We start from the raw sequence: 18,035 nt of genomic DNA on the forward strand, positions 1-18,035 counted from the left end.
TATCACCATGTAAGTTCAAACCTCCTTTAAGAAGTAAATTCCACAGTACCTTAACAGTTAATCCCAATCAGTCAGTGCTGGGTCTGTGTGTGATCCTGTCCCCTGCTATCCAAAGGACACTTCAGCAGTGTCCACATCTGCAGTGACTTTGCTCCCTTTTCTGACCATTTTCTTTGATAAACAAAATGATTATGCCAAGTGACATTTTTCAAATTTCATGTCAAAAAAATTGCTCCAGAGAAGATTTGCTATATCAAAGATATAGCGAAGTTCTAAGAAATTATTAAATAAAGCAGCTACATCTGATTAATTCAGAAGGGAAGTCCAAATTACAACTTCTCCTTCTGACAAAGTTTGTTCAGTGATTAAAACCTGAACATTGTTTGAACAAGCTCTGGAAGATGGAACTACTATATATCTATAAAATATATATTGTATATACATTTATATTATATATATTACTTGACACATCTTCATGCAGCATGCAACTGCACATCTTTTATCATTTGTGTATTTAATAAATGGTAAATATTATAAATAAAATATTTATAATCTGCTGTAATTTGTTAAGTTTTGGGAAAATTTCAATGCAGAAAGCACTATGTATGCCAAAGCGCTATAAGGAGTTCCAAACATTTCTACTGTTTAACGATGGATACCTTTGGTTACACTTGGAGTCACTGTAGTGTTTTTTACTTCAGGTGTGAAAGTTGTTTTATCTGTCTGCAGTGAAGTCTTCACTGAATGAATGAAGTCATCCACAAAGTCAGCATTCTTCTCATCGTTCTTGTTCTGAGGCGGTGCTGGCAAGGTGATTTTAGGAGCACGACCTTCAGAAGAACAGAATTTATAAGGTAAGTTGTTTGAAGTGCTAGTTTTCCATATCTCCTTTTCAGGAGAAGACAGCCGGAACAGTTTGCTATAAAGCTTTTGTTCATTTTATATAATGAGGAAACCGCCCACCAGGAATCAATGACATGGAAAGCAAGTGATTGGCATCTTTTGACACACTTGTTTTGTAAATTACCTTATGTACACCTAAATTCAGTATTTTCCTGCTTAAGCACAATAACTTTTGGATAAACTCAGATATACCAGTTTAAGAAGTATTATGCAGCCAAGAAGTACTTCAGACTCACGGAAAATATACCCATGATATAACTTTTAATCTTAGTAATTTCACTTACAACTTTAATAGTTTCACTTCTTGTCTTGCACAGTTGAAAGTTTTCAGTTGTCTTACCTATACTAAACTGACATCCTAGCAATTCTACTTTCATTGCAATTTTCTGGTGCCATTTTAAGGGGTTAATCCTAAAAAAACGTGCAATAATAGGTGGAATGAAATTATTGCGAACTTCCTGGTACAATTCAGTATTCCCTTGAAATATCTAGAAAAGAAGGGGGAAAAAAGAGAGAAACATTATGTTCTACAAATACAATAGCAATTGAGTAAGTACTACCTATATTAGTCTTTTATTTAAGAAGACTAAACAGTGAAGGATTCAATTCACCCCAGAACACTGCTGCTGCCTGCACTTGCCCACTCCCTTGGCCTCATTACATTTACAACTAAATAAAACAAAGAAAGGTATGTATGCACACAGTTACACAATTCAGAGTAAAGGTACCATGGAATATCCTACTGATGCTCCCCAAGCACAGCCTGCTGTTACACACATGTTTATGGCACTGAGTCATTCTAACTCCTTCTTGGTATTTTACACTTACTCTTCAAATATACACGGATAGCAATGAGTTGTGACACTGTGCAAGCTGGAATTAAGGAGTGCCTTCACACAACCCAGCAGTTCAGCACAGCCTGTCTGAGGATGGTTTTCATTAGAAAACACTGGGAGGCACCCTCAAGTGTGTAATCACACTGTCCTCTGGTGGCTGTTGCCTGCAAGTGCTGAGCCACAACAAAGTAGAAGAATTTGGGTTCAGAATGCGAAAGCTCTCCTCAGTCTTACACTGAGCCATGAGGTTCTGCAAGAGAAGGGCACAGACTTTGCGTGAAGGATGTGCTCAAGCTGGTCCTTCACTGCCATCCTTGCACACAAAGAACTCATCAAAATGTGACAACATACAATGAGTCTGGCTGAATTTTAAAAGCAGTGAGAAGAGTGCCTGTGAGATGCTATGCAAGCACACTGGCAGATTTACAGCCAATCATAGATTTGTCACTCTCGAGCTGCTTAAAACAATACAGCAGCTTGGCCCAGTACTCCAACCCTCCCCTTCCTTCAGGAAGACTGGTTAGGCACCATGTCTTTTGGTAGGCAGTGAGCTGCCTCTCCATGTTTGTGCACAGCAGTAGGGCTTTGGCCCTGCACATGCAACTCTGTGGTGCTACTGCAACACAGGTCACCACTGGGATGACAGTAAATGAGTTCTTTCTTTTGAAGCACTGATACAGACATTGCAAATCATGGTGGACACAATGCAAAGCACAATTATGGCACTTGCTTGAAAAAACTCAGTATTATAAGGTATTACACTTACACCACTTGGTAAGCAATAAAGCACCCTGCCATTCTTAAAGACAGGCATTGCATTGTGCAACAGCTGATGTGTCTGCATAACATGGAGCAGTCAAGAGCTGTTAGCACATCTCTGATAAACACAAATCACTGCTGTTTCAATCTTGATACCCAAGAGAAGAGACTTCTGTATTGCATTGCTGAGTTTTTGAAAAAAAGTCTAGAATATCCCTAGAGGCCTGAAATAATTATTCTAGGAAACTATCCATTCAAAACAAGTCCCTGCTCTGAATTTAAGCTTCTTGTTCTTAAATATATTTAGTAGCAAGAAGTGAAGACACAGTAAATGCAGGGGCAAGCCTATGATGTTATTTTGGATATAAATTAGTAGCACCAAGTAGTTGAAGTTCATGTGCCCACAGCAGACTGGGTTCCAATTTACAGCCACTTTTCCCTTACTAGTTTGTTTTGGTTTTTGATTTATTTTTTTTTTCATTACAGGCTTGTAGCTACAGATCTCACTAACAATTTTTTTGTTTTGGTAAGGACGCAAGTGAGAAGAAAAATAAGAGAGGTGACTTCCTGAGGGGATGCACCCAGCCCAAATTGCTGTACTGTGTCCTTGCTTGTGCTGTGCCTGCCAGAGCCCAGCACCAAAAGAAGGCACATCTGGCTACCCAAGCAACATATGCAGATGTTACAGAGCAAGGACACAGATGCCCAACTCTTAAAGCTGAATCTCATGTCAGGTTTCTGAGGCTGAGCATCTAACAGCAAGGGCAAAAATAAGCAACACCATCTCTTACCTTCAAGAAGGATTAACAGTAAAGATCTTTAGTCCAGGCTTTTGACATCCAGTGTTACAGAAGTAACTTAACTTTACCTGCAGCTCTGTGGTTTTTGTTACCCTAAATTTTGCATTAAAAAATAATTTGCTTCTGAGCTAAATACAGCACTAACTTTTTAATGAGAAATCACTTTCATAGTCTTTTTATTATCAAACACTTTCCATTTCCCTCTGTGCTGTTAAACAAAGCTTTTCCAACACTGCAACTCTCATTTGTCCTTTTTCCCCAATTCAAGCATTTACTCTTTTTTTAATCCATGAAAAATGAAGAGAAGATTTTCTTGAGTACTGCCAAATCTCTAAAAGGTATTTGCAAAAAAGACTACAGGAAAGGCTTGGAAAAGCTTCTAGTCTCCTGAAAAATGTTAGGAATTCCAAACATATTTCATAAAACCAGGGACTAGCACTTCCCAGCTGGTCTGGCATGCTAAAAAGGGAGAAGCCTGTAAGCAAAGCAGATGCATCCGAAAGCAAATCTGTATCAAGTGAGGTGAAAGCAGACAGAGAGAAAATCTGATACTTTGAAATAGAAAAACTGAACCATTTTTTTCTGTCGTTTAACTACATCTGCCAGTTCCTGGGTACATATGATTCTTCATGCCCTGTCCCTTAATGACACAAAAAACACAAAGAAAGATCTGTTGCCTGTAATTTCAGGCTCCACAATTTTTTTTCATTTCATGACCATGCAAAAGGAACAATACACTCAGATTCTAAGTAATAGCTGCAACGTTTTTTGAAGAAAATTGTCAAACTAACACTGAAGCCTAAATCTAGGCAGCTTGCTAATTGAGATCTTGTTTTATGGCCAGAAGAGGGCACTCAAAACTGGCAAAATATGCTGTTTTTTTCCTTTTTTTCTTGAATACTTCACACCAACCGTGACTTTAGTTCACATGTAGTTCAGACCCAACAGTAAATTCTTGCCCTCTCTTCCAAGAGTTTCCTACAGCAGTTATATTCAGTGATCAAATATGTCTTAATTTAACAAACTTCAGCCTATTACTTCAACAGGATGATACATCCTACCTTGAAACATTCTTAACCCAGAGTAAAGAGAAGACCAAGGACAAAGTAACCATCCTTAAAACCTGTTTCTAAAAAAACTACCAGACTAGTAGTTACAATTACATGTACTTAATACCACCAGCCTATAGAACTCAGATAAATTACATCCAAGGATTTTAAGAAAAAGAAGGAAAATCTAGTTCCAGTCACATTACTAAGAATCTTGTAATTTCGTTAAGAAAATGTGATCTGAACCTCTGGGAAGACAAAAATTTTCTCATTTTTGCTGCCTATTAAATACTGCAGAGCTGTAAACATGGGGAAAATAAGATTATCTTGCTGCTAATATTAGGGACTTTTTCTGTGTGACAAAACATTTGCAATCTGAACATACCCCTCCCTCTGCAAGGGCTGTTCTCTTATATAAGAAACCTAACAGTATTTGCTTAAAAATTAAAATTGACAGAAACATTAGGAAACATGAAAAAACATACAACCCATTACATTTATTCTGTAATTCTAAGAGGATAAGAAAATAAAGCTTAATTTTAAAATATATAACCTATTTTAAAAGAAACAGAATTATTATTGAAGAGATGCAGTACCAGAAAACCTACCAGTAGCAACAGAAGTTTCTTGTATAGAATATTCCCATCCCAAATAGCAATGGAAATAACACCTGAATTTTGGAACTGTTCAAATCCTTACATACTTGCATATTGTTATATTTTCTTCTGCTTATCTGTTGTTTATGATTCAAAATAACACTGAAAATAAAAGTTATTTAATGATTCCTCATCATAGCAAAATTACTTATATTTACAATTGTGAAATTTCCTTACAACATGCCTAGAAAGTATGTGGTATTTTTACCTTATCTTTACCCATGCCAGGTTCTCTGTACACTGTCCACTTCTGTGCATCATCACTGTATAAAATTCTGTAGGCTGAGACATAATAGTAGTGCTCTGCTAAAGTTGATCCAGTAGTTATAATACCTGTGAAAATTGAGGCACCCAGTTAGGACAAAAAACTGGTACCACTTTGTAAAAATTAACAGATCTGTTTTTGAATCCAGAGCTGTATAGCAGAGAGTCTTAACTGGTCCAGTTAACTTCAAGAAGATTATCCAAAGGGCCAGGGTGTGAAGCTTCTACAGTGACTGAAACTTTGTAAACTCATTTTACTTACTTTGTATTTTAATTTTCATGGTATTACCTTGCTAAGTCCTTCCTCCCACGCCCCATTTCTTGATGGAAACAGCCCCTTCATTTGACCACAGCTCACTCCTGTCTCCAGCTGCTGACACAGCTTCTCCCTGCTCTTGTACTGCCAACCTAAAGGCACCATTGAAAGAACTGCAGCTTCCTACAGCTGACACTGCAGTGCTGCAGCACAACTCACACAGCAAAGCTGTTTTGGAAAGGCTTGTTAGCAGAAGAATTAGTGGAGTAATGCAAAATACAAAGAGTCTCCAGAGAGGTAGCAACAAAGGCCACTGGTAAATCCAAGTTGCTTAATGACAGCAAGCCACACTGCTGATAGCAGAGTGTGTAGCTGAGGTTACAGAGACCAACTCAGGCATTTTGGAAAGAGACAAGCACAAACTGATCAGTGGAACATGTTTCACAATAGCCTTAAAGCCCTGGACTCTATGAAGCACTCAACCTAAATCCAACTTAATTTTGATTTACATCAGATGACAAACATGCCTATTAACAACAGAAAATCACCTCTGAAGGATTAAACCAGAAAACACTAACACTGGCACTGAAGGTACAACTGCTACCCTGGAGATTCAACCCAAAATGCCAACACCTCAGTACTGATGTTTGATTCACTGTGGCCATGACAGGCACTAAAGAAAACCTAGGAACACAAGTCACTACACCTGCACCGGAAGTACCAGCTGACTGGATTTTGATCTGCATCTCCACGGAGACAATGAGCAGGAAAAGGCAAGAATCAAGGGTCCAATAAAACCACAGGAAACACTTCAACAAATTCTGATGGAAGAGATGTAATCTCTACTACACCTCTTCAGCTCCAGGCTCCTCAGTGTATCAGCTAGGACATGGAATCAAATTAAGTGTAATGGTAATTAAGTGCCACCTGAGCTTTATCTAAGGCCCAGCACTGGTGAAAAGGATATCAGTAACTGAAAATTTTGATTGCTGCTGAAAAGTCACATCAGATTCACTTACCTGTTATTTTCTTTTCTTTATTCAAGTCAATCTGCAACCACTGATGTTCATCACTGATAAATGCAGCCCAAGAAGGTCCAAGCCTTTTTAGTCTGGCATTTTCAGGTTTCCAAATGTTTACTTGTCCTGTTTGGTTAGGCCACTCAAGAATCGATGATGATGTGATGTGGGAATCAGGAATCACCCCAGACTCCATCCCCAGTGTCCCATAGCAACCTGAACAACAGAAAAGGCGATGATTGTAAATAAGAACTGAAGTTATGCTGCTTGGATTTTAAGACTTTACATGCAAATATTAAATTGCTATCTAAATTTATTCCATAACAACAATACCAGCAAAACACACTGTCTTTTGCTTTCTAACAGGGATGCTAGAACAAGAATGCCGTGATTTGTGCCTGTTCCAAGAGTAATGTGGATATTCTCTCAGTCACCACTCACACAGAGCACTCAACGAGAAGCACTGGGGAACATTCATGGTGTAAAAGTATATCTGGTTGCTGCAAGAATGGCCAACAGGCTACTGGTTCATTAGCTCCTTTCTTGTGTCTGTGTAACTTCTTGGGTTTTTAAACCAACCCCAGCATCACAGTGTTAATTTGAACAAAACCAAAGCATGTAGGAAGTCATGTCATAAGCCTGGCCTTGAGCTCAAACACATCCTTGAAATTAGTTACATTTTTCTGGATACCATTCTTATTAAATGTTTCTTTCAATGTTGCCTTCTGCTGGTGGCTGAAAAACGTCTCCTAAATTCAGGGCTGAATTTCTCGTTCTGTAATACCAATGTTTTCCCCCTCACATGCACAGTTCTCAGAAGTATCAGCATAGAGCAATCTTTGCTTTCCGTCAGGCAGGCTGAACAACCCAGCAAAGTTTCCCTTCTCCTGCGAACTCCCTCTCTCCACCAAAGGGGGCACTCATCCCTCAAGGAAGGCACAGGCGGCATAGCCCATGTGTGACTGGATCCCAGAGAAAGTCTTGCCCATGTCCTGTGAGATGCCATTAGTAGTTTACTGTCTCTGCTGAATGTACATCACCTGCCACAGCACAGGATCACTTCACTAAGGAAATTCTTTCCCTCATCTGTCATTTTCCATCTAACATGCTGCCACTTGTCAGCAGAAATGCCTCAGTCTTTAAATACCTGCTACATTCCACTCTTTGCTCTGTGACGCTTCAGTTAATTTCTATTGAGCCTCAAAGTCAGGCAGTTCTTCCTGCATAACTAGTCTCATCTTTCTCTGCACTGACCACGCCTCTAGCACTAACACACTCCTCTACTTCATACCAAGTCATAAAACCAACTGCAACAGCAGGAACACATTAGGACCTTCACCACAGTTTGATGAATCTCACTTGAACATACTACAGGGTTTTTTTCCCCTCACCTAAGTCCTAGGCAACCCAGCTACAGACATTTTAATCTAGAGCTACATCTTGTCTCTAGCCAATTCAATTTCTCATGTGTCACTGAAGTTCACAAAGTCTAGACTAGCATTTTTTCCTATCTCTTCCAATTTCCAAGGCCATTTAATTACTTTCATACATACTATCAGATCACATTGTGAAAGACAAAAAAAACCCAGCAAACCCTGCCTGGATCACTGTGTTTAATATTCTTTATACATAAGGACACTAGACCTGTAATTCCTTCTCTCAGCTCTTGCAGATGCCTGAGAGAGAAATAATTTTAATACTAAGTGCACTGTATATTCTAATTTTTCCTTATTTATACATTTCCATCATCAAACACTCCTGCCCATCAGATTCCTGTCTTTATATCCCCATCACGGTGCCTTGATTTATATATTAGGAAAAGCATTTATTTATTTTGAGAAGTATCTGCATGATTCCCCCTCCCTTTCTTTTTTTAACTTTATCATTATGAAAAACAGACATGATGGCTTTCTGGTCTTTACATTGTTCTTAGAATAGTTAAAGAGACTAAGGAAAGGGTACTGTCTTCACATTATTTCCAACATCCACTCAAAGATGGCATTTAAAGTGACTTAGAGAAAAACTAGCTTCCACTTAGAAAACTACAGCTTATTTATTTAATTAGCCTGAAAGAATCTCTTTCTGCAGATAAGCAAGGCTTACTCGAAACACTGCTGTACCTATAAATTAGTGATGATTAATCATCAAGTAGAGATAGTAAAACAATTCAAAAATATACATTATTGAAGAATGTGGTAAAAAAAGGTCTCACAAATGAGAAAAAAAATTAAGACATAAAATACCTGCACACCCACTTCTTCACAAAGTTTGTATGAAAGTAGTAACGTGTAACACATGTGACACTTACCACTCGTCTTAAAGGTGAAGAGACTTGTAGACAAGGGTCCCCTGCAGAGAACAAAAGATGATGTTTTACAGTTCCTCGTGAGAAAAATTGAAACAAACTGTCTTCAATTTATTTTTCTTGTCTGACTGCTTGCCACTGAAACCTATGCACATGTGCCGGAACAAGCACTTAATGATTAACACATTCCGCCAGCAAGATGCAGCGCTTTCAGGACAAGCACCTTCTCAAATGAAATCAAGTCCAGAGATACTGGGTTAAATACTTTCAAAGCAACATCCCCCAGCAAAATGCAAGACTTCATTAAAATGCTTTCTTTTCAAATTAAGCTAATCATAGTAACACATATCAGTCTCCTGTGATTGCTTTCATTTGTGGGACTTGAGATACAATGAAAAGCTACACACTTTTCCTGAAACTGAAAAGCTGCAATTAAATTGCTGTTTTTCCACAGACCAGTAGTAATTTATAGCCAAAAAGGTAAAAACTCCTCGCAGAATTTGGAAAATGAAAATTTATGGTCTAGAGATTAAAGTTATTTGGTAAAACAATTACACTATAGCAAAAGTGTGAGAAATTTAGAGAAGAGAACCAGTCCAGGTAACATATAGGTCCATGAGCTGAAATTAATCCCAGAATAAAACCATACCAAGACCTAAGGTGCTAAAGATAAGGAAATTATACTTACACTTTTGAGGTGACATTGTTAGCCAGGGAGCTTTCATAGTACGGAATGCCTTTGCTGATTACAACATTAATTTGACCACCCAGAGTATTTGACATGACACCTGCATGAACACCGGCCATACAAAGTGATGATGACTTGAAGAAGGAAGGGAAAGAAAAATTTCATACTACTAAGTCAATAAATTAAACACCACACCATATATTGTAAATGCTACACTGTCCAGTTAGAGTCTTTGTTATTATTACATTAAAATACTTAGTTAACTGTTATCTTGGTTATTTAGAAACCATTCATCTTTATTTATTATTGAATTCATAAAAACACAAGAAGAAGGCCCTACACTTCACTGTGTCTTCACCCAGATGCATTCAGAATGTAACTGTTGTAATTAAATGACCTCAAACCAACACCAAAGTGAATCAGTCTAAAAAAGCCAGACAGGCAGGCTCAGTCTATAATAAATTATATTAGACAATAAAACATGTGAATACATAGAAAACTTTTTAACATAGAAATCACATTGAAAGTATGTTTGTTTATTTTCTCACGATTAAGGGGTGAGGCACTGCACATTTTGTAGCTTTTAGCTAAGGGATTTTTTTATCAGAACTTGTGGTTAAACATGGTTTAACCATCCAGCACTGATCCACATAAAGCCACAGTATAAATGCATACAACTCATCCTAAACAAGTCAATTACCTATGTTGTACAAGTCAGTGGAGACCAGTAATAAAAAATGTTCTTGCAGGGTATCATGTTTTTGCCTGGATGCAGGGTATCATTCTCCCTGGATGACAGAATCTACTAACAAATGTCACAGTGACACTTCACTGGCTTGCAGGCTACAGGTGCCACAGTGAGCAGCACTCATCACACCAAGTCTGTCAGGCTTGCCCAGAGTAAGCTCACATCCAACAGGTCTGGGATCAACACAGCTCTCCTCTCCATTAAAATAAGAGCATGAGATTCAGGAGGAGATACAGCTCTCTCCTCCCTGCTCACCAGATGTCAGCAGTGAGAGCTCCAAGCCCGCAAGAACTTTGGACATTAGGGTCACACAGAAAAGAATCAAGACTCTCTGTATTTTTTAAAGCAGCAAACAGTTCCCATATATTTGAAAGAGATGCATAAGAAATCCCAACCTGAAACTTGGTCTAAAGTGCTGGACAATTTCATTTTTTTCCACACAGCCTGACTTCTGGGAAATTCCTAGCCTTTTTTGGTTGATAAAGTATACAAAAAGAAAGTCACAAGGCATTTATTTCCTTAAGTTTCCTTAGGAAAAGGTTTAGTTTTTCTCCATAGAAAACAATTATACCAGATTTTTTGAAAAAAAAAAAAAACAACAAAAACTCCCAACAAGCAGAACTCCTACAGATGCTGCAAATTTGTGACACAGAGAATCAATTTAATATTATTACTAGCTACAAAAATTACCTTGCAGCCACTTAGTGCGGACTCACTGGGGACCAGAACATGTCATACAGTTACACTGTGGTGACATTTTTACATGGGGGTGATTGTTTAATCAAGTAGCCTGGGATTTACAAATATTTGGGGAAAAAAGAAACAGTCATATTTTAAGTTTGTATTTAATACTAAAATCTTTGGTTACTAACATTTTTACATTGTCTTATATCTGTACTACATCTAAGGGCTTATTAAAAGAGTATTTTAAAATAAAAAGCAAGGATTTAATGTAATTTTTAGTAGACTGCTAGCAAAATTATAATAACTTAAAAATAAACAAAGCAAACATCTGCCCATCCTATGGCAAGTTCATTAATTGACCTGCAAAGGCTTACATTAGAAAAATACCGTATAGGGTTTTGCAGTGTTTTAAGTAAACAATACATTATTAAAGATGCTCATTACCAATTTATAGAACTACTCTTAGAGTATTAAATTTGTTTTGCAAATTATTTTATAGCTGCTGAGCCTAAACAGTATTTCATCTCTAAAGTGTAACAAAAATTAAGATCACCACTACAATATTGCTGAAAGAGGCATTACATTGTCAAAAACAAGAGGACATCATTAAAATAACTGGTTCTTTCTTTATAAATCTGAACTTCCCAGCCTGAGAAAACCAAGTAAAAGAAAACAGGGAGTTGAAAAAACCCACTCTTTTGATTGATCCACTCTTCTCTGCAGGACTTATGAAAGTATTTGAGACTCCACTACACTACTCCACTTCTTGGAGATGGCAACATCTAAAGCACCTGTCATTTAGCACCAGTGCTAAAAAATAAGTACCATGTTGTTCTCTTTTAGGAGGTACAAATCCTAGCATACAGGAAGCACAACTAATGTAAACAACTACAACTGACTTACATTATCCACCATGTGTTTTACAAAAATTCACTTTAGCCCATGGTATTTTCACTTACATCTCTGTATCCATGAGGAATAGTGCCTGAAATATCAGCAAAAGGAATCACACATCCAGCTGGACAATACTTACTGAAAGAGAACAGAATATCAAGTCAGGATATGCATGCACCAACAACTCTCTTACTGTTATAAAAAAGTTACAGTTTTGATTTACAAGACTCTGCTATTCATGGATCACTATGTAATGATATCTCCTAATTGAAGACCGATCAAATCAGACCAAAAATACTCAGAAGTACCCAACAGGAGGGCAGACATTAAATTTAAAACATTGAAAATGTTTTAAAATAAGTCCCAGCTGAAAGTACAGTTCCAGTCTCAATATGATGAACTAATAAAACATTTTATATTATCAATAATATGTGGTTCCTGTAAATTCAAAGTCACATAACTAAAAATATTAATGAACTGTATTTTATGAACTAGAGACCTTCATATCTATTTGTATTACACCCTTAAATAAAGCATCTGAAACGTAATGCTATTTTGTAATAGCTTTTGGCAATGCTTAGATCATAAAAACTGGCCAAATTACCACTAGCTCATAAAAAGCAAGAGGCAAGACACCAGCACCACTGGAGCAAGCCTGTGTTCATGTGCTAGCACCATTTCATACTGCACACATGAAAATTACATTTTCAAGAGCTAAAAGTAAAGTGGAGTAAAAGCATCAACATTTTCACCACAACTCAGCAACAGCTGAAGCAACACTGTAGGTTCCATGAAAACAGGGGAATTCAGAGACTTTATCACACACTGACTAAGGCCAGAACCTACAACTAGAGCCCTATTTAGGAACCTGGGAAGATGAAGGAGAAATGCAGAGGTAGCACTTTGAAATGTTTCAGGCTGCCACGGCTTAAGTTCTCCAAAAAGTAAGCTTAGACACTTCATAGTAGTCTGCAGCTTTAAACATTGGCCTTGCTTAGATGGAAATGGGGAAGGAGATAGCAGGGAAATGACACATTTTCTCCTTCAGAATGTAAAGCATTCTGTGTCTCCACAGAACCTCATTAATGAGCACCAAACTGTGAAATGGGTCTGCAATTTCTAATACATGTCATCATTTAGTGCTCCTTAGGTAACTGCAACATAAATTTCAGTAATTAAGTTGTGTACCTGCTAAAATATATTTATAAAAGCAATATTTTTTCTATGAAAATCAGATAGGAGCTCCTATGTGTTAGTACAAATTAACAAGGTTCTACCGTATACTGCAAGTAAATAGCACAAATGGGAGAGACAGGAGGAGGAAGGAGGAGTGCAAATGTCAAAATTCTTCAGCTCTAACCCTAATTAGTTTGTGTCTCAAGTTCTCTGGATGGCCAGTTTTCAAGCTGCATCAGAATATGTAACAAAGCAAAGCAGAAACACTAAAATTACTTCATTAAATAGACTGGAAGGAAAACAGGTAAAAATCAGTCTTACTTGAATTCTGGTTCGGAAAAGTGACTTGCATTGTCTAAACAGGTAATTAAGTCTGGAAAGAAAAAATGAAAGTCAAAAGGATGAAAAAGACAAAAGGTTGAATATGCTTTTTAAACTGCATGAATACATACATTTGAGCCTCTGAGGCTTAAAAAAAAAGTCTCAGAATGAAAAAAAACACATTCCTACTAAATTTTCTTGCAAGAGACTTTGTATCACAGCAGAACCTTGCTAATTTGTCTGAGTAACTGGGAAATCTACTGAGAATACGACACTAGATAATACTACAAAAATCCTTTTACTGGGCAGCTTAATTTTAATTTATAGCTATATTTCAGAGATCAATCAGAAACAGAAGCATATGCTCCTTTTACAAAATTAAATTAATAAGATAAAGAGGCATGTGGTTTCACCATTTAATAGTTCTGCAGTGCTGAACACAAGCACCACAGAGAACAAATGTTAGAATGCTATGTTATTGGCATCTATGACTGATACCACAAATTTTGTGTTTTGTGTCTGCTGTGTATCAACACATACAGTCCAAAATACAGAGAGGAAAGAATCAAAAACCCTACAAAATTAAAAACTGAGACTCTTCATCTATTCTTTTAATAATAACATCCAGATAAGGTTTTTCACCTTCTGAGGCAGTTGCTGCTGCTCCTTCATTTCCTTGCAGACCACATGTATCACTCACCTTTACAATGAGTGGGAGGAGATGCACAACAAACACAACAACCTCTTTCAGAGGCTTAAAAGAACTAAAACCAAGATAAAAAAAAAACCAAGAAAAAGACAAAAAACTAGTCTGCAGATTATGTCATTAAAGAGTTAAGGGAGTACAGGATGCTGCTACTGAAATAAAAATTTCCACTATGTTAGTCTGTGTAAAATATATATAGGTCGATAAGAAAACTTTTTAGCTATCTGCCAGCTTGACTACTACCTGAAAAAATGCATTTTGTCCTGAATCTGAAGCAGTCCTTTCATTTATAACAGACAATGACATTTTTACTCTGCTATTCAAGGTAAGCTTTGATACCGTTTCTCTAGAACTACAGCAACTTTTAGGTAGGCAGTCAAATTTCCTACACAGAAGTATCATGAAAGTGTACTAAATTTTTAGAATTTGATTTGTAAGACTGTAGGAGTAAATGAACTGGTTCTGTGTTTTTACTAGACAGCTCTAATTCTGCCAGAAGAGAAAAATCACCAAATAATTATAAATACCTGATTTGTCAGTGGTTGAATAAGCTGCAAGAAATCCACGTCCAGAACTGTGAATTCCACTCATGAACTGTACTGTGACTTCATTACTTTTTGAAGTAATTAAACCATCCATTTGAAAGCCAAACCCACAGTATTTTCCTGTGGAGAGGAGAAGAGCAAATATTGACCCAAAACATCACATGTAATAAGCATCTTATTCAATTTCCAGCCTCTTATTTCATCTGCAGTGTAGGCTCACATTAGTTCTAGTGTATACTCAAAAGCAAATATATGAGAATGACACTAAATAATGCTTAGTGACCATTTAAAGCAAATGGTAGACTGTGAGTTCCACATTTGTTTTGTCACTGTCAAAGGTCTTACATACCCCAATACCTGCAGATAAATGTGACCTTATCCCATTCACCTCTAGCCATGTATAACCTTCATACTCAGAGCTTCAAAGAATATGAGGAATCTCACAAGGAAAAATATCAAGTTAGGACAATGAGAAGCATCTACAGAAGCAAATGAGAAAAAAAGCCCTCCTTTTCCCAAAGCTGCTGGAGCACTTCCTCCTCATAGACTCTTCCATGTGACTCTATCACATACTTTCCCTAATTCTGGAAAGCACCAGGCACAGCTCACTGCATTGCAGCAGTGCCATACATATATCACAGGTAAGCACCATTAAGATAAATTACCAGTTAGCTTACTTTCTATTTTATCACACCTAAAAAACATAACTGTGGTATTCACATATTCTTTGAACATAGAGAGACATAATTCTCTCTCTCAGGATTTTCCTGGGAAGCTGAAAGTCTGTAAGAAAGCTCAGAAAAACAATTCTTATCTTCACTTGCTGCATCTGTTGTATGGCACATGTGGAACGTGTTGTGGAGATTGCTTACCAAAAGGGATTTGTTAACTGGACACTGGTGATGGTGTTTTGGATTGACTGACCAGTTAGGTCAAAGCTGTGTCGTGACTGTCTGTAAGAGTCATGGGTTTTTCTTTAGTATAGTATAGTGTAGTATGTAGTATAATATAGTATAGCTTAATTAAGCATTTGTTCAGCCTTCTGCAATCATGGAGTCAATGCATGTTATTCCCTGGTTGGGGATCCGCCTGCAACAATACATAACAAAGGTTCTGTACCTGGGTGCCTCTCTTGCCATAGAAAATAAACAAAAATAACACCATTTCAACTGCTGGAGTCCACAGATATTGACAGTATTTGTCCTATGAAGTTCTAGAATTGATACCACATTAATGGATGAATGACTGTTAAACAGGCCCCAGTCAATATGGAGTTCCCCAGTCCTACTAACTAGAAGCTTTAGTAAAGATACTGACCAGTTAATTAACTTGTTTAGAAAAAATAATCTTCTGTTCTACAGTCTACTATGATCATTCCATATTGTAGAAATCATCTATAACCCTATTCAAGATTCTGCAGTGGATAAGCAAAGTGGATAATCACCGGCAGTAAATGACATTGCCTCTGTTTTAGCTCATCATTCCACTTGCTTTCCTCATAATGAGTATGTTATCATATAGCAGAAAGAGCAGAAAAAGAGGCAAGACTCCTTTCTCAAATGAAGGCAAATTACCATACTAATGTAGAGGAAGTGGAGTAACACAGTCCTGCAGGAATAGCTCTTCACAAATAGAATACAAAATAAATATAATATGTATGTCAATTTCCTTTAAAAAGTGAACTGCACTCCCAAACACTATCAAAATAATTTAAAAAATTTAAAAGTTAAAGTACAAATTCCTGTCATTATTCAGAGCTTTCTAGATGACGCTTATTTCAGATTTTTTTTAACAAAGCAAGGGTATCTTCTAATAAAAAAGCAGAAAAGTTTTTTTAAAAGTTTGTTTTCAGCCACTGGATCTTGTCATATGAGTGACCATCATGAGACTCCTCTTAAAACACCATTTATCCCCTTCTTCAGGCAAATACACAGTGCAAGACATTTAAATCCAGCTTGGATAACTCTCCAGTGCTGCTTGCCCATGGACATACGGCCTTTGACAAAACTGTAGAGTGATGCGCTTCATGATTCATAGCAAGGCATACTTTTGACACTATAAATAATTTTTCTAACCCTCCCCTGGTCTCTTGCCTGATTTTTGACAATCTTTTAAAAAGCAAGCACTAGGAATGGACAAAGCATGACTGTAGCAACACCTCTGTCAACTGTGTGTGCATAAGATGTAATATTGCTATTTTGTCTGTACTTATGCATTGAAGGATCCCGAGTGCTTTTGTACAGCTACAATGCAACAGGAGAGGGAACTCTCATGTCTTAAATAAGTATATCTGACTACAGATGCATAGTGATTTGACTGTACTGAAATCTTATAAACTTCTCTAGATCTCATTTACACTAGAGACAAACCTAACAATGAGCATTTGAATCTTCTTTTGATTTCTTCATGAATACTCAAAAGGCTTGGAATAAGCACTAGCCCTTAAAAGCTTCATTAGAAACACTCTCTGTTTTTTCAATGAACCCTCTAACAATTTATTTTTTTATCTAACCAGCCAACTTTTAAGTCACTGTCATGGACTGACCCTGGCACAATGCCAGTGCCCCCATGAAAGGTGTATTTCCAAAATGGTTACCGTGAGATGGGACCGGGAGACAGAACAAAGCAGGCTCCAACTTGGGAATGGAGGGAAAACACAACACTTTATTAATCTATAACATAAAGACAAGAGGGGGGAAAAAAAAGAAAAAAAACCCCACATACAATAATCCACAATGGAAAAACTCCAAAACACTCCTCCTCCCCCCACCCCTCTAACACTCAATCCCCTCTAACACTCAATTCTCAGTCCAATACCATCCTTCACACAACCTCTCCCCAGTTCATCAGGAGAGAGGAGTCTCTCTCTTGCACCATGGGCCTCCCCAGGAAACACAGCTGGAACCTCCTGTGCTTCTGTCACACGTGGCAGCCGCCTGGAGAGAATCTGCCGTGGTGACCATCTTCCTTCTATGTCCAGTGCTCTCACCACTGTCCATGGATCCAAATGGCTTCTTAGGTTCTTTTAAGAACGCTTTGCCTGGTTCCAAGAAGTGGCAGCCTCTTACCCTTTGGGACACCTGTCCCCCCCCATATTTACTCCCCTGGGGCTGAGGGGCCTCATGAACAGAGATCCTTCTCTGCTGAAGGCAGAGGGCTCCACCACACCTGCTTTTAACCCCTGTATGTTCTCAGAGGCGTATCCAGGTCCCCGGTGGCCACATCAGGTGCCAGTTTTCAAATCTGGCCACTGATTGGTTTGACCACAACCTTCTCATAAACTCACTTCCTGGTCAAATCACGACGTCATTTTGGGTAAAATAGGGTAAAAGGTATGACTGAATTTCAGATTTTATGTAAAACAAGTATTTTCATGTTAGACCATGTCAATAGTCTTGAATGGAAAAACTTAGGATAAGTCCAGAT

General features: G+C 37.7%; 1 protein-coding gene across 4 annotated transcripts in view; it reads right to left on the bottom strand.

The window, feature by feature from the left end:
• Positions 1-18,035, bottom strand: part of DCBLD2 (discoidin, CUB and LCCL domain containing 2) — a 55,392-nt gene that overhangs the window by 17,380 nt on the left and 19,977 nt on the right. For all 4 annotated transcript variants that reach the window (XM_039718002.1, XM_039718001.1, XM_039718000.1 and 1 more), the window contains 9 exons: positions 14,592-14,729; positions 13,359-13,410; positions 11,927-11,999; positions 9,536-9,669; positions 8,851-8,891; positions 6,543-6,758; positions 5,212-5,336; positions 1,244-1,391; positions 660-830 (listed from right to left, as the gene is read on the bottom strand). In XM_039718002.1, the coding sequence (XP_039573936.1) occupies positions 660-830; positions 1,244-1,391; positions 5,212-5,336; positions 6,543-6,758; positions 8,851-8,891; positions 9,536-9,669; positions 11,927-11,999; positions 13,359-13,410; positions 14,592-14,729 (1,098 nt within the window). The remainder of the gene's footprint in view (positions 1-659; positions 831-1,243; positions 1,392-5,211; positions 5,337-6,542; positions 6,759-8,850; positions 8,892-9,535; positions 9,670-11,926; positions 12,000-13,358; positions 13,411-14,591; positions 14,730-18,035) is intronic.

The sequence above is a fragment of the Passer montanus genome, unplaced genomic scaffold (genome assembly GCF_014805655.1).
Source record: "Passer montanus isolate IOZ18808 unplaced genomic scaffold, ASM1480565v1 scaffold39, whole genome shotgun sequence".
Taxonomy (NCBI): domain Eukaryota; kingdom Metazoa; phylum Chordata; class Aves; order Passeriformes; family Passeridae; genus Passer; species Passer montanus.